At 42.7% G+C, this 22,036-nt stretch overlaps 1 protein-coding gene across 1 annotated transcript in view; it reads left to right on the forward strand.

The window, feature by feature from the left end:
- The first annotated feature begins 7,429 nt into the window (after positions 1-7,429).
- Positions 7,430-22,036, forward strand: part of C5H14orf39 (chromosome 5 C14orf39 homolog) — a 34,132-nt gene continuing 19,525 nt past the window's right edge. The window contains exons 1-6 of the mRNA XM_051622040.1: positions 7,430-7,623; positions 8,286-8,488; positions 11,135-11,191; positions 11,502-11,558; positions 14,611-14,737; positions 20,120-20,209. Coding sequence (XP_051478000.1) covers positions 7,430-7,623; positions 8,286-8,488; positions 11,135-11,191; positions 11,502-11,558; positions 14,611-14,737; positions 20,120-20,209 — 728 coding nt within the window. The remainder of the gene's footprint in view (positions 7,624-8,285; positions 8,489-11,134; positions 11,192-11,501; positions 11,559-14,610; positions 14,738-20,119; positions 20,210-22,036) is intronic.

Raw genomic sequence — 22,036 nt, forward strand, 5'->3', positions numbered from 1 at the left:
CAAGAAACAACAACGGGGAGGGGGGGGGAAAGAAAGAAAGAAAGACAAGGCAGAAGCCCAGCTCCGCGCCGCCGCCGCGCTGCTGCGGGAGCGGCTGATTTGCTGCCGGGCTCGGCAGATTGGCTCCCGGATTTCCATGGCGGGGCTGCCACTCACTGTCAGGCGCTGCCAATCACGGAGGAAGGCCCCGCACCTCCGCTCGGCACCGCCTCCTCGCCCGCTCCCCTCGGAGCCCCGGCCCGGCCCGCTCCCCGGGGGTCGCCATCCTCGCCATCCCCGCCTCTCCGCTCCGGGAAGGAGCTCACTTGCCCCCGGAGCGGCGGGGTGCGGGGCGGGGAAGGGAAGGGGACACCCGGCACCCGCTGCCTTTTGCCGAGGGAAAGTTGGAGGGAGCGACCCCAGCCTATGGAATGGCCGGGACCCCCCTACATCCTTCCCGGGAAAGCTGTGGGGTCCGGCCCGGTGCTGCACTCACAGAGCTCGGCGGTGGGAGAGGGGGATAAGGCAGAGCTGAGAAATCAGGCAAAAACCCGTCTGTAGAGCAGGGACAGTGATGCTGAGAGTGTCAGTGGCAATGGATGCAGCGGGAGGACCGCAAGGAGAACCAAGATTTAGGGAAAAACTCTCCCCTTTCCCCCTATAGGTGGCTTCCCATCTCTGTTAAGACGAGGAATTACCTGCAAAGAGCCCAGCGCCCTTCTCTGTTCAACTAAAGCTTTATAATTTAATTTATTATTTTATTTTATTATTTAATTTTTTTTTAACATTTAAAACCGTATTGTTTTCGGTTGAGTGGTCCTGAATAGACGCCGAGAACAGTCTCGGGGAGTGAGAAGTCATTTGTAGGTCAGGATAGCGACTTAGAGCAGATTTCAGGAATCTTTTGAAATATTGATCACTTAGTGCTAATCATTCCCCGCGGGTTTCATCCCCCTCTCCGAGCCCCGACCGCGGGGCTGGGGGTCAGGGGGGAGTCCGGCTGCCCCTTCGGAGGAGAGGGGCAACCTCCAGCGTCTCGGGGCAGGGATGGAATCACTTTCAGAGATGTGAAGATACCAGTTTTGGTGTTTTTTTTTTTCTGGAGAGGGGAGGGGGGAAGAATCAAGTCACTCTTTATTCTACATATAGCTGCTCAGTGGCAATTTCTTCCCGGGAACGTTAGGCATCATGCTCGGAAAGGCACCATATATTTTGAGTTAAGCTCAATATGTTATCTTCTCTGCTCTTTGCAATGTATTTTATTTTTTTTTAGAAAGCTTGTCAAAGAAATTCCTTCTTAATTTGATATCTTGTTGTCTCTCTCCCCCCCTTTTGTTTTGTTTTGTTTCCTTCTTTAAGAATGCTTCTTTGCTAGTTGCCCGTGGACTGAAATTAAACAGATTTACATTTTCTCCAATCATTTCTCCGCAGAAATGGAGCTGGACTGGGGCTCGCCGTCTTTTCTTTAGTATCAAGTACAGTTCGTCTTTTGCTTGTGAAGATTTGGTAAATCAGAAGGCAGATAGATAGCGCAGATGGTCGGAGGTGTCGGGTCAGATTATGGTACGCCTCAGTACAGTGCTAAGCTCATTCTGACGGAAAACCCTGATATTATTTTCACAGATCTACACAGTTCACTTGAAAAAAAACCCTTCTAGCCATTTACATCATTTATGTGAGGCTCACAGCTAGCGGGATGGAAAAGCTTTCAATACTGCTCATTTTCATAAAACCCGACAGAGCTGGGGAGACATAAAAGCACAGACAAAACTCACGAGTTCAGAGACACTTCACAGAAACTTAAAAAATAAAAGGGGAGACTCTTCGGCTTCACTTTACAAACTCAGGTTTGATAGAGAAGAAAAAAAAAAAGGGGGGGGGGGTCGGAGGAAAGAAATAATTAGAGAAGAGGAAAATACCACCTCTAAATGTTGCTGGGGGAGAATCCTCTTCCACCCCATCCCTTTCCTCTCGGTCAGGGAAAAACGGTGATTTGAGCAGCTCAATGAAAGATCCCCAAATAACACTTCGGACGGGGATAAACAAAAAAAAAAAATCCCAAACCTCCTCGGGATGAGCATCGGGCTTCCCTAGGGAGCGGGTGAGAAGGCGGCGACCTCCGCGGCGCCTGGCGCGTCCCCGCGGGCAGGGGGGCTGCTGCCCGACCCCCCCAGCCTGCCCCGAAAGCATCTCGGGACAGGGGCTGATGGAAAAAACCCTCTGCTTTGAGAGAGGTGGAAATGCTGTGTGAGTGGACAGCTAATTTAGACGGGCAGATGGTGATAACGACGATTACTAACACTACTGCAGGTTTATTTATTAGTATTGATAATATGATTGCTATTATAATTTATTATATTTATTTATTTTATTAAAAAAAAATAATTAAAGCATGCACATGATCTGGCGAGGGAGTTACTGGGCTGCAGCCTAATGACCATGAAGAGAGCGAAACAGGCTCCATAATGAAAGCCAAGACTGTAGGCTAAAGAAATGAATCCTCATTAAGAGCAGCGAGAGCAGCTCGCAGGGGCGAGGGGCTGTCCCCCAGGTCCCCGGCCTTTGTTCCCCAGACACCGGCCAGGACGGGGAGATGCTGAGAGAGGAGAGGAAAAGAAAGAGAAGGCAACACCGAAATGCACCCAGGAACTCTGTGTTAACCACTAAAAGGATGACCCTAGGGTGAAAATCAGACCAGTCCCAGAAGCTCTCCGCTATCTCCAGCTGGGATCTGTGTTTGGGAAGTGCCACAGCACAGGGGTAACCGGCTTAAGCCCGGAGGAGGGGCTGGAGGTTCCTTCCTCTGAGCCACCGGCGCCGAGAGAGACAGATCAGCTCCAAGGGACCCGCTCCGTCCCTCTCCCACTCCCTGGGGCGGTTTATCCTTGACCGAGACCCCGGACGGTGTCCGCCCGCCCCGTCGCTCCGGAGGAGCTTTACAGCTGGGCTGGGCTTTGCCTCCGCAGCTCCACAGGGGCCCCCAACATCGACCCCGACATCCCCTGGACCCCGTGCCGGCTCCAGGGGAGGCCCTTCCGGGAAAGTAACCGGGTCCTGGGTTGCCCAAGCTCCGGGCTCATTCCCCCCGTCTCCTCAGAGCAGCCTGTGAGCCTGGGCGTGCGCTCGGGCGAGTCCGCTTCGCTTCTGCTTTCCCTTCCCCATGTGACAGGGGCACTACCCGTGACACCATAGCCAGCAATGATAACTACCTTAATTTAGGTCACGGCTGCGAACTTTGCTACAGGTAGGGTGAGGGGTTACCCCTGCAGAGATGAATCCAAAGGAAAGCAAGGAATAAAGCTCTACATTAAAAAAAATTATAGTATATATATATTTATCAAAGACACCGGCAGCAATCCACACCGGCCGGCCGGCCTGCAGCAACACGGTGTGCTCGCTGCCATCCCTCCCCTGGGACCTTGCAGCAAAAATGTGCTGAGTAACGTGTCTATACACATTCAGAGCAGCAGCTACCAAACTACCCTGGGTCGCAGAATCGCAATCCCCGGGGATTACCTATCTAGACGGAGTTTTCAAACGCAGCAGAGGTGCGAATACATTTTTTTAAGCCTTTGATTGGAGTTATGTATTGCACTAAAAAAGAAAGACCACCGGGAAGGAGAGACCCCACTTTAAAGGTCTCGGGAGGATGTGGGAGTTCATTAAGCGATGCTAAGCGGGTCTGCAGCGTTGGCTGAGGCAGCCGAGGGGCAGGCAGCCCCTCGGGCGGGTGCCTGGGAAATCAGCCGGGAGATTGTGGCCTTGGAGCGGTGCCGGGGAGCTCTCCGGGTCGGACAGGACTGGAGCAGGCAGCGGGGAGCGGCTCCCTGCCCTCAGCCCGGTTTGGTTTACCCCGCGCCCCCGGGGGAGGTGGGAGGGATGCTCAGCCGGAGGTCAGAGCCAGCTGTCACTTATAGAAAAGGTGTCTGAAAACGTCAGCTCCTCCGGGAATGTGTCCCGGGATTTCGGGAGCGTCTCCCACCCAGGGAGGATCTCAAGCTCAGGGTGATGTGGTGGGGAATGCTTGCAGGGAAAAGGTCCGAGTTCCGATGTGTTTCGTGTGCTTGGCTTTTTTAAAAAAATTATTATTATTTTAAGAACTCCCTAGTTGTTGAAATAGCAGGTATCGATCAGTCAATTTCTTCCTAAATATAGTTATGTTTAAAGCTGTAGCCTCCTTAATATTAGGGAGAGCGGGCATGTTGGAACCCCGCTTAAAATGTTAGTAACCGCCAAAAGCACCGAAGAGTCCCTAAAATGCTGTCGGACCGACAGAGATGTTCACCCACTTTCCTCTCTCAGACCACATATTCATTAAGTCCTTGTCCTTCGGCTTATTATTTAGGTTACCTGTAATACAAAGTACCCCGTCATGGCTGGTATATTTGATGCTAGAGAAAAGAAGCACTGAAAAACAATTTTTAAAAAAGGAATTACTTTGAAACTGCTAAGGAAAGATCTTCCTTGCACAGGGCCCTGGTCAAGGCGAGGGCTACAGACAGAAGGATTTATCTTTAATTTTATTTAGGATGTAGGTATGGGCCTGGTTTTAAAGTCCCGGATCCATCGGGATTTATTTGGCTGCTGACTTTGCCTGCGGGTAAATACACACTCCACGAAATCTCCTTTTTAACCGAGTTGTGTTCACATAAAATCTTCACTCTCATTATAGTTCCCAGTTTCCATCAGGGTTTTTAAACAAAGCCCCACACAGTGTTCGAGTAAATCTGTAAGTTTTTGACCATTTAGGTGTTGTGTTTTGTTTTTTTTCCTCCTCCCTCGATAACTTTTGTTTGTTTGTTTTTCTTTTTTTCCTTTTTTTTCCCCATGGGATGTGGTCCTTTGGGAAAAGAAGGCATTCTTGCGGGTCCCTTCCCGGGGAAACCAGGGAAGTAAGAACGGGAGTCGTAAGGAAAACTATTTTGTGTCTATGGAAACGCACGAATAACTCCAAAAACAACGGTCCTTCAAATCTTCTCCCAGGATGCGAATGAGAACTGCCACGAAAACACTTACTTAGCAGCAAGCAGGAATGGGGCAATTCGTGTGTTTGAGGGAAAATGAGGAACCAGGATTAGATACCCTGAGATGATGTGGTGTCTATATGTTTCTGGGGCTGAATATATGGGGCTGCGTTCGGGAGAAACAGTGTCATGGCTGGTCTGGGCACTGGCACCGAGCTGGGGTCCAGCCCTTACCGGAGGGGGGTCGCTGCAGATGAAGGATGCTCGAGAACTGGGGTCCCTGGTTTCTGTCGAGGGAGCCTGTCCTCAGCTTTGGGTGCCTTGGGGGAGTCTGTGGCACCAGGCTCTGGCCAGCCCAGCTCCTGAGCCAGCTCCCGGGCTTGGAAACGGGACTGGGGGCACCGCTGGAGGTGGGCATCTGCCCACAGTGCTGCTTCAAGGAGCAAGTTTTTCTCAGAGCAGCCGCAGGAGGATGGGAATCGTACATCCCTTACCGGGAGAAATTTCCGTGCCTTTTTGTTGTTGGGTTTTGTTTTGTTCTGTTTTTTTTCCCCGAAGGATAGCAGGCAGGAACCTTGCCCAGTTTCCAGGGCCAGTGTTTCAGTCTCTCTGCCTTGCCTGCTCATCACATTTCTGAGCTGGTTATTCAGGTTGAGAAGAAAGGCACTTGTTTGGGACACAATTTATCCCGTCCCTGCCCCTCTTCAGGCATCATCGCGCCCCCTCCCCGAGTCTCTAAACCACCGCAGGGAACCCCGATTCTGGCCGGTCGGTACAACCTCTGTAGGCACCTGTGAGCAGGACAGCCAGGGCAGGCTCAAGGAGCACCAGGCAACAACGCTTCCCTGCTTTTTTTCTGGGGGGGAGTTGGAAGAGATGACCTTAGAGATCTTCCCAAAGTGGTTCATAGGTGCTGCTAGGGGCACTGGGTGCACAGGGTGCCCTGTCCTCTCTGCGGTGAAGGTCTTGGATTCCTCTGCCCGCTCCTTCAGATGGAGGGGGCCAGCGGAGGGCCTAGGGGAGCCCCCCAAAACCTGAGGAGAGGGGCATGAAGAAAGCAGAGCCCACCGAGAGGCAGCGCTGGGGCTCCCTGCTAACCGAGCCACGGGCCCTGGGGGGCTGCCAGCGAGGGGGGAGCGGGTTTGGGAGCCCTTTCTGCGCCCTGAATCTACCGTGGCTCTTTGGAGAGGAATGCAACCCACTCATCACGGATGATACTGTAGAAGAGTCCTTCCTGCTTGCCGGCCACTCACGAAAGTAGTTGTTTATGGCTTTAGGGTTGGTTGTGTGTGTTGTTTTGGTTTTGATTGTGTGTGGGTTTTTTTAGTTGCTGGTTTGTTGTTTTTTTTTGTTTGTTTGTTTGGGGTTGGTTTTTTTTAAATTTTTTTTTTAGAGGGATGCTATTGGGAAGCAAGGCAAAACAATCAAGGTGGAACCACCGGGACAAAAAGCTCTCCTTTCTGCAGCTCCAGAAACTCTATTTTGATGGGCGCAGAGAGACAACCTCGGGTCTGAAGTCCTTGTAATAAATAGGTGGGATAAAAGCAGCTGCAGAGCCCTGAAAAGCACCTCTGGGGACCAGATCTTGACAATCCTTAGAGGGAATTAACCGGGAAGTCCCCAGTGACTGTATCTAAAACCTGTTGAAATGACTGACGACCTCCCGGCTGAGCTCGGGTCCTTGGACCTGTGGGAGCTCCAGCATCCCTTGTCGCCGGGACACCGGGAAGTGTTAATGAGCATCACTGACGTTATCTGCTACTCTGCTATTCAATTCCCATTTCTGGAAGGCTGGAGATCTTTTAAGAAAGTTGCTTAAGACGGGACAAAGCTTTGAAGAGATTTCTCCCTGGGTTTTCTGTAATGGTTTGGGAAGACGGTTGGCAAAGCAGCGATAGTGGAGGCTCCAGGGGCACCTAGGAATGAAAGCGTTCCTGGGGAGACGGGTAGGGAGGCGACTTCCATCCAGGACAGGCAGGGAGAGAGTGTGGGTGACGGGAACATCCCGGAGGTGCTCCTGAAAGGAGAGAACCTCGCGGCCAGCGGTGAGCAGCGCAGAGGCCGCAGGCACGTGGCTTCCGAAAGAACACGCCATTTCCCGCTTCTCTCTCTCTCTTTTCTTTCCCCTCCTTCATCTCTGACCTGAGGCCAGGTAGGTCAGCTGTTTCTCTTCCAAGCTGCTTTTCTTGTGGGTTGAATTGACTCTTCTTGGAAGCAGAACCGCATCTGACCGACACCCGGTGCTGCGGGTGGCAGAAACACTTCCCTGTGCGTCTCCTACGCCCTTTTCCTATTTTCCCTGTCGTTTCTTCTTTCATCAGTCATAACCATGTCTGTTTGTTTTTTTTTTTTCCTTCCCCCCACCCTTTGCCCTCACTTCTCTTCCTTTGCTTACTGACGGTGCGAAACGCCTCCTCCGGAGCCTCAACAGGGAGTTAAAACCCGACCGGCAGCGTGGAGGGAAGCACTTTTTTTTCCCCCTTATAATGCCTCACACCGAGTCACGAAGCCGCAGCCTCTTCCTCCTCCCCCTGTGGCAGCCCAGGGTGCGGGTGTGTTTGAGCCCCCGGCGCTGCCCGCTCTCCCCGCCCGCTCTCCCCGGCAGATGGAGCATCCTCCTCGCTTTCCACCCGCTCCTGGAGCCGCTGGCTCTGCCCTCCTTCTCCAAGCCCTCGGGAGCGTTGGTCTTTCCCTCAGAACTCCCACTGTTTAGGCAAACGGGTGGGTTTTTTGGTGTGTTTTTTTTTTGGCGGACACGCCCGCCCGCTGATGTGCCCCCGGGGGAGCGGAGGGAGGGCTGCTGCGGAACGGCCTCAGTCCCTTCTGCCGGCCCGGGGAAGCTGCTCCAGCTTTTCCCAGCGGAAAGCCCGACAGCCCCCCTTGGCTCCCAGCCCGGCCAGCCCCGGTGGCGGGGGAGGTAACCCCCTCGACGGGGCTGAGGCGACTCGTTCCTCCGCCCGCCCGGGGCCGGCCGGCCTGGGCGCTTTCCCGCCTCACGGCGGGGGCCGGCCGGGCGTGAGGGGCAGCGGCCAGGCGGTGCTCAGCCCTGGCGGGGGCTGCCAGGGCTCTTCTCGCCCATCCCCTTCAAGCTAGTGCTTCAGGCGGTGCAGGGGACACCACGTCCCGGTCACTTTCTCAGTGCTGGTGGCCCCTCAAAGCGCAGGGGAGACGCTTAGGCCGCCTGGTCACCCCTCTCAGCCGGGAGGGACGAGCCGCCCTTCCCTCGGGCCGCCATTTTGTGGCGGTCACCTGCAGCCGCAGGTCGGGTTCCCCCCTCCCCGCCTCCCCGCAACATTTTGACGAAAATCAGCTTAATTTGTAATTTCTGGGAATAATCTGCAGCAGTATCCTTTTGTTGACTTGCGTGCCCGACCAAGTAGAATGTGGCGATCCGGTAAATCTTTGGCTTTCTCAGGAGGAAAGCTCGCCACGTAGCAACACACGCTTTGAAAATATAAGTGTTAGAAACAGGGACTTCATAAATGAAGAGCCCCGCAAGTACATCGGCTCAGGTGTAATAACTGTAATTGTCTCAAATCGGGAAAGTAACGGTGAAAACAGCAAGGGCTTTTGAAAAAGATGGCATGTCCTTGGATGCAGCCTTCAGGTTTCCTCACAGGGTTCCTCAAAAGGTGTTGCAGAAGAGGGGTGGGGGAACATAAACAACACGACGAGACACACACATATATCTATTTTTAAACAAAACAGATGCAAAAAAGATAGTCTAGAAACGTGAACTCTACTGAATGTCAAGAAGAATCGAACAGCCAGCCACTTAAGAGGGATCTTAAACAGTAATGAGCAGCACAGGAGAAACACGGCTTGGGCTCAGAAAAGCCCAACTGGAATTAAAATTATACAAAGCCGACATACATTAATACCGTTGCCCAGCTGACAACGGGTGGAATTGAACATCTGGTTTTAAGCAAGACATTTACCTGATAGATTATGGGCATTTTTTCACCTCTTAACGAAGAACCTAGAAATGGCTGTTGTCAGGTGGGATACGGAGCTGCTGCTGTAACAAGAGGCATTAATGTCAGTGCTGTGGTCATGGCAAGAGCCTCCATCAGGCAGCTTGTTGGTCGTTTTTGCACTCAGGGCAATCTTGTAATACAGGAAACTTTGTTGCCACAATTGAATTCCATGTAATCGCATTTATTGACGCGCCGCGAAAATGCGAGATGCATAATGATATTTGTCTTCTGGCAGTGCTCTGAATAGCACCATTAGAAATAACACATACGGTTTGAAGCCGTTTTGCCCATTACTGTGTAGCACATATTTCTCTTTAACAAAAGTAACAGCCGCATTTGAGAACATCCTCTGAATAGGTGCCACTTTTCTCCAGTAGGACCAAGAATTAGTCTTTACTATAGTCATGTCTTGGAAGTAATCAATTGCCCAAAATATGAATGTCTTTTGTTTCAGGCTGGCATTAACTGCGGTTAACATCTGCAAACATCCTCTAGATTACCAGTGGAATTGAATTTCTCAGCCCTTTCTAGTAGTGACGTGTATCCTCTTAAATCACAACACAGAATAGCATTTATAACTTGCAGTTATGTGACTTGTTTTTGACAATATCCAAAATAGCAAGTATTTTACATACTCATGCTTTCAGAAACACTGTCATTTTCTGCAACTTTGCCCTCTACAGAAATTGTATTGTAAACTTACAGAAAAAGAAAACAAAACATGAACACTTGCTTTAACTTGGTTTCTCTTTTCTACAAAAGCATTTAAAAGAGAAAATTAATCATAACTCTTAATGACTAGATTATAGAATAGTATGTATCTTAATAATATGCAGCTGTACAGTCTGCTCTATTGGTGAGCTTTGTCGTGATTGATAAACAAACAATATAAATAATTTGCTGTTTAAAGTAATGTTTGTGCTTTTAATTTTTTATTCATCTGTGTATTTTCTTCGGTACGCCCCAATATCTTGCAGTTTTTATGGTAACTTTTAGGGAAACAACACAAAAAATATTGTTAAAGTGTTTCCAGAGAACAGATTTGTAATTGATGCTCCAAACTAATTTTTGCATCCAAAGGAATTACTTAGGGTTTTATTTTAGATCGTGTGAAACCAAAAATATTTTCTATTGAGGTAGTGTTTTTTAGTACTTTTCTTGGTATTTTCAGAAAATGTTTTGCTTGCTAACTTGTTTTCAGGCACCAGGAATAGTGCTGCAAGCTTTTAAATACATTTAGTAGAACTATCATCTCTTTCTCAGAGTTTTTATCACAGCCTACGCTAATCCAGTCACTTGGATTAGGTGTTCTGATCCTCACTGCGCTATTAGGCAAATTCATTTCTGTCAAACATCCAGCGTTTTAAATGCTCCCCCCACCCCCTCCCGTTTCCACAGCCTTAGTTCTACAGTGTGTAGCCTTAATGCCACTTTATTTCCATTCTGCAGTTGTTTCCCATTCCTCTTTATCCTGGATTAGAACCTCATCCTTATCACCAATTTGTTGTGGTTTTACCTCCTACGCAGCACCAAGGGTATGGGGAAGCCATTGTGGGACAGTTAAATACCAGATAACTTTGCTCAATGTTATCAGAACCACCTTTTTAGAAGAGTGCAACCTGTTTAGAAGACGACATGACTCCCAAACTGTTAAAAACCCCATAACTGGGTTTCTGCACATAGCAGCCCTGTACAAACATAATAATAAATCTGTAATAATCTGCTTTCCATTGTATATAAATTTACTCTTTAATCACACTTAAGCATATACCTTCTGATTTAAATGTACATTGCACTTGCTACGGGAGGAGTGTGCAGGGTGGATAAGCAGCTTTTATATTACCAGTGTTGCAGTCGATAGGCTTAATAAACCAGCTGGAGCAGAGGCTGCACATTTTGTACACAAGCATCATCTTTCTTATATTCCTCATGCCTTCTAAAAACATGAAGCCTCTCAGAGACAGGACTGCTCCAGGAACAAAGCTTTATCTAAATGATCTATCTTTATTCCTAGCTGTGGTTTAGACTTCTAATGACTCCATTACCACTATCAGTGAGAAATTTGGTACCACCTAAGTGGTTTAGATACTGATTCGAAAGCTGTTTTCCCTTTTATTTTAAAAGCCATGGTACTGTCTTGCAATTTGAATTTGTTTATTGTGTCAATAAAGCTTTTGACTGTGTAAATCCTTGAACTGCATTCTTCTTTTGCAGTTTGCACAATGACTGACAGGCTTCTGAGCAACTTAGACAAACTTCTGCTGGAGTTTGGTGGGTCATTGTATCATATTTTTAAATTAGTTATTACTAACGCAGTACATATGGTTATGTTTTCTGCTTTACACAGTTCTATTAAAGTAAAATAATTTATAATATTAGGGTTTTGATAGTTACATAATGTTTTGTTGGCTGTGAGGTTATGGAGAGGGGTACTAATAGCTACTTATAGTAAAATTGTTATTATTTTGTTAAAATGTTTGTTAATCAGTTTGCAATTAATGCTGCACAACATACACATTTCACAGCTCAACTCCTGTGTGTGTATATATACATATATGATTTTATTTTTTATTCTTCTTAGTTTTCCAGCTAGAACAAACCTCTTTTGCCAAGCAACACGTGAATCAACAGATAAATTGTGAGTAGTGACAAATTATCATTTTATCAGGCACTGAGCACACTGCTTTTGTTTCATTAGTTCTGCTACATGTTCTGTGTCTCAGGGACGGAAGCAAGCCCAATAATGGAAGCTGTCCCGTGTCCTGCCCTCACCCTGCCTCCTCTTTTGCCGTCAATACTGGCTCATTCTCCCCAGCAGACTTTGCTTTTGCTGGCGACTTTTAGCTAATGCTGTTCAGCTGTCTCATGGACAGCCAGTTTCATGCTGCGCCATTTCCTGCTCTTGCTCTGTAGCAGCTCCCAGTCACTGGCAGTTCTTTGATTCAGCTGTGCTTGCTCAATACATCTGCCACTTGCCTCCCTTTCTTTCTTCAGGTTTTTTTGTTTGTTCCAGCTTTGGACCTCTGCCTCAGTGCTTCTTCTCTCTTTCAGTTTTCTTAAAATAATGAAAGTTCTCTCAGTTGCTGCTGCCTACCCAAGCCTGGTACTTCTTTTTTGAAATCAAGCAGCTGGTAAATTTTTTTTGAAATTCTAGACAGTAAACTCAAAGAGAAAGTCTTGTTCCACACCAATTTTTTTCCCCCTCAAGACTTACAGACAATATAATATTATGTACTTAGGTCTGGACTGATTTTTTTTTTTTTTTTTTTAGCAGACTGCTATGTGGAATCACTCACTTATGAGAACCTTTGTGGTAGAGAAACTATTCATTAGACAATCTGAGGCCATGTGTGCTCATCGCTGGTACTTGATAGGCAGAACTCAGCTCAGAACCTTCAGGAAAAAAAGAACAAGAGATAATTCTGGCCTAATCGGTGTTCCTGTTGATGGCAACATTTCTAATAATCTTGACTGATATGTCCATGCAAGTACTTACTCATTAAGAAGATGATCAATATTAAATTGAAGCACCTTGCACATTAAAACACCTGTAAGCCTAGATCTGGTACACCTAGAATTCTGTTTTAAGTCTTCAGTCACATCACTGAACCTTGGATTTCAGGTTTTTCTTAACATTTATGTAAGCTTACTGTTAATGAGCATGCTTTGTAGGGAAAATGCAAAGGCTGTGTAGTGACACAGCATAGCTGTTGGTGTGTTCAGTTCAGAGATAGTTCATTATGTGGGAACCAACAGTCAGACTTTTAAAAGTTTGGGTTAAATCTTTCAAAACGTTACCCAGAAATAGTTCTGCTGATTTGATTTTGTCTCTGTGTGAGTATTACTTGGCAGAGGAACAGTTGTAGCATTCAGCCTTGGACTTTTAGTGTGGGATTCGTCAGGCTTTTTGGCTTGAGTCCCTTTATAACCAGTGGAGGGAAATGGGCACTTTTAGGGCGTGATTTGTCTTATCCTAAAGAAAGACTTTAAAGAAGCTTAGATAAAGTAAACTTTAAAAATGTCTGCTTGTCTCCTCTGAGTGTGGCTGTAGCCATGGGTGCCCAGTTCTGAAGTAGGTGCCTGCATTGTGAAGCTGGGTGAGCTGGATCTCATCCACAAGGTCCTTGCAAATCAACGGGTGAGTAGAACAACTCACTCTTGTCACAGAAGTGCTCATCTACAGAGAACACTAAATGAAATATTAAGCTTTGCTATGTAATAGATATTTTGCTAAAACAGCTATGCTACAGGCAGGTAAATCTCAAAATGTCATCTGCAGGACACTTCCAAATACACTTTATTTTTTAACCAGAAAATCATATGTCAGTTGTCCAACAGTTACACTTCATGCTGGGTAATGGCAACTTACTGACTTAAGATCCTGAAAACGCTAAGATGCTGGAGATATTCAGGATAACTCAAGATATTAAAATACATTGAGAGTCTTTTGCTTTTCACTAACTGATGTTTCTCTTGGAGAAGTGTTTTTTTCTGGTATAAATGCGGCTGGTGTTGAAAATGAGCAAGTACTGTAAAACTGAAGTTTGAGTCTTATTTTAGACCAAACAACCCAAACCTGAAGTTTTAGGGCATTAATTCAAGCAGTTCAAGACACATCTTGCAGAGCTAAGATCCCCTTCCTGGTCTGGTAGATGAGAAGCTCAGGATGCCTGTGATTGGCTTTTGTTTAGGGCCACCAACTTCAGCATCTAGAGTTCTAGGGCAGCAGTGATGGCAAGGGATGATTTGCCACTAATTAGTCTGAAACCTTGTATGGAAAAAATCAGAAATAAACAGGACAGAGAAAAAAAAAAAGTGCACCTGGTTGTGCTCATTGCATTGCAATGTGAGCATGCACAGTAGCTGTCACAGCTTTTACTTGTGAAAGAAGAGTGATCATGTCCAACAACATCGATCCCCTGTTAATCACTTACTCAGAAAATCTTATCAACTGTCTTTTATTAGGAAAGGCAGAATTAAAAATTTAAAAATCTGCCTTAGGCATCTCCACAGATTTTTGAGAATTTGTTGTTATAATGCCTTTTTTTTAAATTAATTAACCTCTTTCCTATATTAATTTATCATATATTACACATCCCAATCTTGAGTAAATTCCTTTTTAAATTTAATTTCTCAGCTCCTGTTTCCAGCAATTATTTGATTAAATGCCTTTAGTGACATTTTTATTTTTCCCTTCAAGACATTTATGTTTCTGGAATTCTGTAAAAGAAAACAAACGTTTGAAAGAGACCTTTATTTCAAGCAAGCTTTTGTATTTCAGTCAGTCTCTTAGACTCTGATTTCCCTGTACATCACTTCTATCGTCTGCAGACACTGTGAACTACAAAAAAACCCAAGGGTCAGCCCTGACTGTTATGACTGCTTTACTCTCTGCCACTAATAGTTACTTCAGTTTTATACAGACTGGGATGCAGAAAGAGCACAAGCAATTTTTTTCTTCCAAAGTCAATATCACAACATTAGATGATAATTAATATACTTGCCACACAGCTGAAACTCCCTAAATTTTTGACTCACTTTGTTATTGCTTTGCTTAATTGCTGGCTGTCCACTCCTCTGGCATGAAGTATTTTGGAAGAAATTTTTAATCATTCTGAACACAGGCTTTTTATTTCAAGCCTATGTTGCAAACACCTATGCTTACTTTGTAATTTATTTTGTCATTTCAGTGTATACTGCGAAAATCACAGAAAAGAAGAATGAAATTGCTAGGTTGCAGGAAAATATAGATAACAGCAATGAAGAAATTGCTGATTTGAGAAAGCAAAATGAGAGGAGTAAGGAGAACTGCAAAGCGTAAGTACAAATAGCCTGAACTTTGGGTGATGGATGGAATTAAGAAACTCCTTGAGGAAGTGGTGTAACAACGTGGATGTGCGTGTTCTCACTGGAGTGATGCTAAACAAAACTGAAGTATTCTCCTTTTTATTTTTTTTACTTCAAGCTTCAAATGATCTGGTATCAAAATTGCAGTTTATCCACCCCCTGAAGAAGTGAATTATAGAAAAACAGGCTGCATTTAAATTGATAGTTGTTGTTATCAGCATCAGCAGCTTTCAGAGATCGTAGGTACTGTCTTTGCAGGATGCTAAAGTATTCTAGTAGTCAGGTAGTAGAAGCAAATTTTCTATGTTTGGATGCATCTGACTTAAGTAAAATTTGGACATTATTTAGAATACTGTTAAAAATATTTTTTAAACTAAAATAAGCTAATAACTGTCAGTGACAATAAGGCTCCATTATGTTCTTTGTTTATTTCTGAATTTGGATTCCTGAAATAGAAGCATCTTTCTACTCTTGGTTCACCTTACTTGTTGTTCTATGCCCTTTCTCACCTAAGATGTGTCATACAGATATGTGTGTATTTCTGCTAGCAGATTTTGGTCTAATTTTTACTGCAGACTGCAAAATTGCTGTTTTGATGAATGAAATGGGCTTCAGTTAATTGTTTTCTTTATAGATTTTTTTTTTCTGTCAGACTATTAGTGCAAGTTTTAAATGCAGATCACTTTTTGGATCTTAGTAATTAGACGTTTCTCAAGCAGTTACAAGGAGTTTTTACTTACTGACATGGAATGTCTGATTTTAAAAACAAAAATCAAAGGTGTTTGCAAGGGAAGCTAAGAAAGCCAATCTATATTTGATAATACAGAGTCTGGCCCAGATAATGTAGTTCTGTCTTTTCATTCCAGTGTTCATTGCTCCACAATCTGATGAGTTCCTCGGCACTTCAGCTGATGATTTGTTAGCAAATTCTGACCATTTTATCTTCTTGCAATTATATACTGACAGTACTTGAATAAAAATGTCTACAATACGTATTTGACATTTTTTTTAGGATGTGAATGGAGAGCTGGATGTTTCTGAGAATAAAAATAAGGAAGAGATAGGATCAGAGTCTTTCTAGGTTTATTTTTAACTATCTGAAAATAAGAAATAATGGAATCATCAGTGAATGCAGTGGGTGTAGTGTCTAGCTGTTTGAATCAATTGACACAGCACACTGATTTGTAGCTGTATCATAAAAAGAGTTAGGAAATTATTTGACCTAGACAAGAAAATTCTGATTTTTCTTTACATTAAATTCTTGCCTTAGATGCAGCATAAAAGGAACACTTTTGTAACTTTCTGAAACAATTCACAGGACTTCCTTAGATATCTTTTGCAGTGGCAAATCTGTTTGCAAATCACAAACTGTTAAGCCATCCAAATAAAGAAAAAAATAAGGGTAGAACTAAGGATCTGAGCTAAATTTTAATCATTGAATTCAATAGGTTTTGGCTCAGGTCCTACAAAGAATAATTAATGGCATTAGTGTAAAGAGACTGAAAATGAGAAGTGACTCATTAATGAATACATGTATTCACAGAAGGACAATGCTTGTGGAAGAGTAGAGACTTTGTGTCTTAAATTATTGAAAGTGTCATTTAACGACATACTGAAAATTGCAATAAACAAACTATAGGATCAGAGAATTAGAGCACTTGCATAGTAGAATCGTCTTAAACTTATAAATTCATTCTAGTTGATACTGCCCATATATTGGCAATGATTCAGATACTGGGTTTGTAAAATTAAATATTGTTTGGGAGTCATAATCACCCCCATAATTGAGTAACTGCCAGTAGTGCTCAATAGAGCTCTGAAAGAAACAACTTTTTGTCTGTATTACTAGACATTGTAGTTTTCTGAAGCATGTTTGAAAACTTGGAACAAAATATTCAACAAGTCTACAGAAAATGTGAGATATGAAACAGAAATAGTGGGATACTACTGTGTTTTCTAAAGAAATCCAGATTGGTCTATGTCACAAAAATACTGAAGGCACAAAATTACAATAAATAAATAAATATTTTTAGACAAGTGATGACAGTTTCCTAATACTTAATTTTTTGAATTATTTAAGCTAGAAATATTGATCCCTGAACAATAGGAACTGGTGAAATACTGCTAACAGAATCTATTCAGATTTTATAGTTTCTCTTCTGTTTTGGGTGGGTTTTTTTGTTTTAGCTTGTAGGTTGTTTTGTTTGTTTTAAATTCAGGTTCATGGGTGGTGAGATTTCATGGAGCAAATTTTTAAAAAGCCAGATGAACTCAGAAGGTTGCTAGCTTGAAAATGAAGTTGTTGTCTTGTCCTACTAGCTAAATTACAGGATATTTTTATTGCTTTCAGATTCCTGTGTATAAAGATTTTTATATATCCCAGCTGATGAAATGAAAGACAAATAAATGAATAAATGTGACAGCTACCAAGAACCTCTGTGAAACAGTGATGCATTTAGCAAATTAGTAGATGAGCTAAGTGAATCCTATATATCACATTGTGTTTAGAAACCAATGTTCTTGTACTATGTGTTTTTTGCATCTCCACAGAACAGATGGGAACACAACATGTAACACAAAATGTGTTCAGCACTTTGACTGAGAAAAGCTCAATGACTTTCTCCTTTGTTGGGTTTTTTTCCTCCAGAGAAAGACAAGGAGTTTTCTGAGTAGAAGATCAAAGTGTTTGTGTGCCAGTACATTTTTATATAAGTATGTTGTATTTTATTTTTTAAAAAATCTGACTCTTTAATAATTGATCTTTCTTCCGGATTTGCAGTAGATATGGTGAAGCAGCATTTTGTAGTTATATTTGTAGTCACCAGTGGTGACAAACAATTTGTGCCAATACTGCTAAATTTCCTGAATGACTGCTGCTATTTCTCATTCAGCTTTTTTATTGCCAACATTTTGCTGCTGTTGTAACTGTTAATTATATGTTGTGCTCTCTCATCACCTGGACTACCTTAATTTTTTGTTCAAGGTTATTGGAAATCAGTTCAGAAAATTAATTTTCAGGTCTTTGTTCTTTATTTATTTCTTTGATGGAAGCTGCATTAAGTTAGCTGTTACTGAAGCCTGTATTTTATTCCACCTTGGGAGTGATTGCCCAAACAAACCTTCATACTTGGTGTGACTGCATGCTACAAACCCTCCAGTTTAGAACTGTAGGGCATACTCACATTCAAAAATGCCTTTTACTTACCCTACTCATGAATATGCAGTGCAAAAGGAACCATACATCCTTATTTGCTCTTGTCGGCCTGGTCATTAATTATTTGTTCAATTGCAACCTTGTTCTATTGCCATTTGTCCCCTTCTTTGACAGCTGGACTTGATGATCTTAAAGGTCTTTTCCAATCGGGATTCTCCGATTCTGTGATTCTCCTTGCTGATGCAACTCTTTAAATGTATCTCTGCTGTTGCAGATCCACTGAGTTCCTTCAGTCCTTATGGACTTTTCCTTCTTCTTTTCCTTCAATGTTTAGCTTTGATAGTATCTATATATGTATTCCTAAAATTAGGTTTTGTGTGTACATATCTTAATTTTTGGTGTTTGTGTTGCTTTAAGGTAATTTGTTTTGGACACAAGTCAAATTTATGGATCCCTTTAAGCCCTGACTGAGAGTGGGTGTGCTATTTTTTTCTATAGAAGGTTCCTTTGGAAGGAGCATGTGATTTTTTTTTTTCATCAGAAATACAGAAATATGATCTCTGTCCTACTCCATCCCAGTCTGTTCAGATGATTTGGCCATCTCAGCTCCCAGTGTCTCAGGTGTTGCCTGTTGACAACCTGTCATTACAGAGGTTATCCTTTCTGAATGAGTGTTTGTCAGTAGCAAATATTTAGTTCAGCAGACTTCAATAATTTTTCTGTTATTTTCCTTATCTCACAACACTTTGGTGTCTGTCAATTCTTGTGAAGGTATTTCTTGCTGTTTGGAGGGTCCATAAACCAGAGCTTTCTGAATTTGTTTCTTACCATCTCTAACAGAGCAACCTCCCGGCCTCTTGTTCAGTTACAACCTTGTGTGAAAATGTCTTTTCTGACAGCTGTTGTCTCAGCCATCCAGGCTTCTCTTTTTCAGGCATCGTGTGCCTTTCCTAAAGATTATATCTGAATTTCACTTGAATCAGAAAGTTTTCTAGAGTCCCCACATCCAAGGAAGAGGCACCTCTAGTACCTGGATATCAAGAGAGCATTATTAATTCACTAGTACTAAGTCCTTAATGTATTCCCTGCATTTGCTGTACTTTCAGTACAATCTACAGCACCCTGCTGTAAGAAAATCACTTTGGTGGGTTGCATCATGTCTGTCATGTTGTAGGAGGCTCCTGAAATTAGAAGAAAAAAAAATGGATTAATTATGTTTCAGGGCCATAGGGGAGCCACATGAGAAAAGATCCAGGCTAAGCATTACAGAATGTGGGACCCAGCAGAGTGTAGGGGATTCTAGTAAGAATCTGGGAATGAGCCACTCAGCACCTGTTGTTTGGGGATAGGTGACTGGAATGGGTGCATTTAACAACATAAACAGCGTATATAGCCAGACACCAACTGCATAAAATGTGAAAATATATGTGAATATATATGAATTATGACTAAGAGGCAGAAAAGAATGTTACTTGACAGCAAGTGAAGGTCAGTTCTTATCTGCTATTAACATATTGTTAATTATTAGCTGGCACATTTTCCTGTAGGGGCAGAATTTGAGTTCAAATCTAGTCAGTAAGAGGTGGTGTGTGGATCTGTGACTCCAAATTGCCCTGTCAGTGTTCCTGGTGTCTGAAGACAGCATCACTTACTGGCTGTTTCTTTGAGCAGGAATTGCTTAGCAAATAGAGGAAATGTTGAATTTGTGGCTGCTGCTTGTTTTTAGGTAGGAGATAGGTGCTGGTGACATTGATGAGAACGTAGCTGTGTGCTTCTCCAGCAAGAAGATCATACATACCTAAAAGATTTACTGATGTAGCTGTTCTGAGTACCTCATGTATGGATTTAGATGCCTAATTGCCTAGCTTTAGGCTCACTCTATTTATTCCTTAAAAAGTGCTTTGTAATATTTGTTAATCCTGTATATGTATGTATACCCTTGAATGTACAGCTTTAAAATTTTAAGAAAATAAATGTATGTATGTAAAAGCTTTCTGTACTTAAATTTCTTCTTTTGCTTCTGTACTTACACTTGTTTCTGTTTCTTGTATTTGACTTTCAAAACATTAAGTACATTATTTGTTCTGGTAAGTTAGCTAAAGTAACCTGATGTCCTTGTTTCTGAATGGCTTTTTATTAGGAAAAAAGGCTTACTTTGTTTGTTTGTTTGTTTGTTTTTCTCCCCACTTTCTCCACAGCTGGAAACCCACCTATGCAATTCTTAGCCGGCATGAAGAATATTTGAAAAATGAACTTGAAGCTTTACAAGAAGCTATAGAAAATGAGAGGTATCTATGATCATGTGAGATGAGGTTTCTAGCAGTGGTACTTAGTACTCTGTCTAAATTGATCAGCAAAGATAGTGCAGGTCTGCATCAGAACACTGATGTAAACTTTTCCAGATAGTATAAGGGACTGAGTGATTGAAGTTATTTTCATTTTACATTACAATGAGACCATATATTATTTTGTAGTTACCAATGGATAATGTATGGCTTCTTCAAAGTCAGTTGCTTCCCAAAAGCCTGTTATTGTTTTTCAGAACATTGTTCAGTTGCCTACAATTTAAAAAATCACCCAATAATAAAGGCAATGAATGCTTCAGTTTTGGCAGAAATATGAAATATCAGAGCATATTTACAAGAGCATACCTAAGTTTAATCTATGAATGATTTTTTTTTGCCATTATGATGAAGTTTTCATGTGTACTGTGGTTTTAGTGGTTTCATATATTCAGGTTTGGGAAGACTTTTATGAAAATACACATCTTATGTTGTTTTGTTTTTTTTTTCCCAGAAGTATCATTTAATCCAACCAAAGCCTTTAAATTAATGTGAGTAAATAAGTTAAAAAGGACTCAGTAAGATCAAAATTGGAAGCATTCAGATAATTTTTCTTTTTTTTTTTTGTACATTAATATGAATTGCATATGATTATTAGAATTAGAAATAGAATTTTTGTATATTCTGTGTATTCTTCAAAATAACCACAAAGCATACAAATTCAATATTAGATCCTGAAAACCAGGGTTAGTGCCTCAGGAAAGCCTAGTCTAAAACAATTGTAAGACCAGATGTAGGTAAGATTCTAGTCAGTATTAATTGCAAATTCAGTTCTGTTCAGTAAGTGGCATTGCAGTTTTTTAATCTTCATTGATTAAATTCTGCATTTAAAAAAAAAAAAGTTAGTTGTGCAATGTAGCTGCCTACATTCAGTGGATTAAAAAACAGTTCCTGAAGGTTTTCACTGAAATGTTCAACATGTGCCGGGCCAAGTTAACCTTCTGAAGTTCTATTTAACCCAGGTAAAAATGCTCATCGTTTTACAGAGGTTGCTCACTTGTACTGATCAGCTTGTGAAGGGGAAGAGGTTGGTTATCCCTATGGTGACAAAATGATGGCAAGCCCATCTAGATACCTAAATACCAATTTAGGGGCGTAACCTTAGGTAATTTAAAATGCTGCCTTTGGTTATTTTGTAAGTGTTCTTTTTGCCAGCTGTCCAAGACAGCAGAAAAAGCCTGCCTGATAGCCTTTAATTAACTCAGTAGCTTCTCTGTCTTCTTCCTGTTCAGAGCTCTCTACTTGGTGAAAAATAAGGCTAAATCAGCTTTCTATGAACCATTTTGGATTTCACTAATTTGAGCTGACAAGCCAAAGAAGCATTACTTTTAAATTGCTTCTTTAGATAACTAGTTTCAATTCCAACGTGAAAGTGTTTGATCTGTTCTCCTGAGCTTAATGACAAGACATTGTGACTATAAATAAAAAACTTAATTCATATATTTTACAGAAGTGATCTCTTAAATATAGTCCCTCTTTACTGAAGCATTTGATGATGTATTCAAATCAGCAAGATATGCATTCAGCAGATTCTCAATACTTAAATTAGGAAGAAAAAAGAAGTACATTTAGAACTTTATGCACTGAGCATCTGGGGGCACTGAGGACATGCTGCTTTAGATGGCAAGATGTTCCAAAAAGATGGGCAGATCAGTTTGCATTTAATTAGGCACTTATAACGGAGACTTTAGAAGCATTTTACATTTTTTTCATCATTATTGGCTTCAAGAACACATAAGAACTCTTACATGAACTGGAAGTTCATCCTGAAAA

The sequence above is a fragment of the Apus apus genome, chromosome 5 (genome assembly GCF_020740795.1).
Source record: "Apus apus isolate bApuApu2 chromosome 5, bApuApu2.pri.cur, whole genome shotgun sequence".
Lineage (NCBI taxonomy): Eukaryota > Metazoa > Chordata > Aves > Apodiformes > Apodidae > Apus > Apus apus.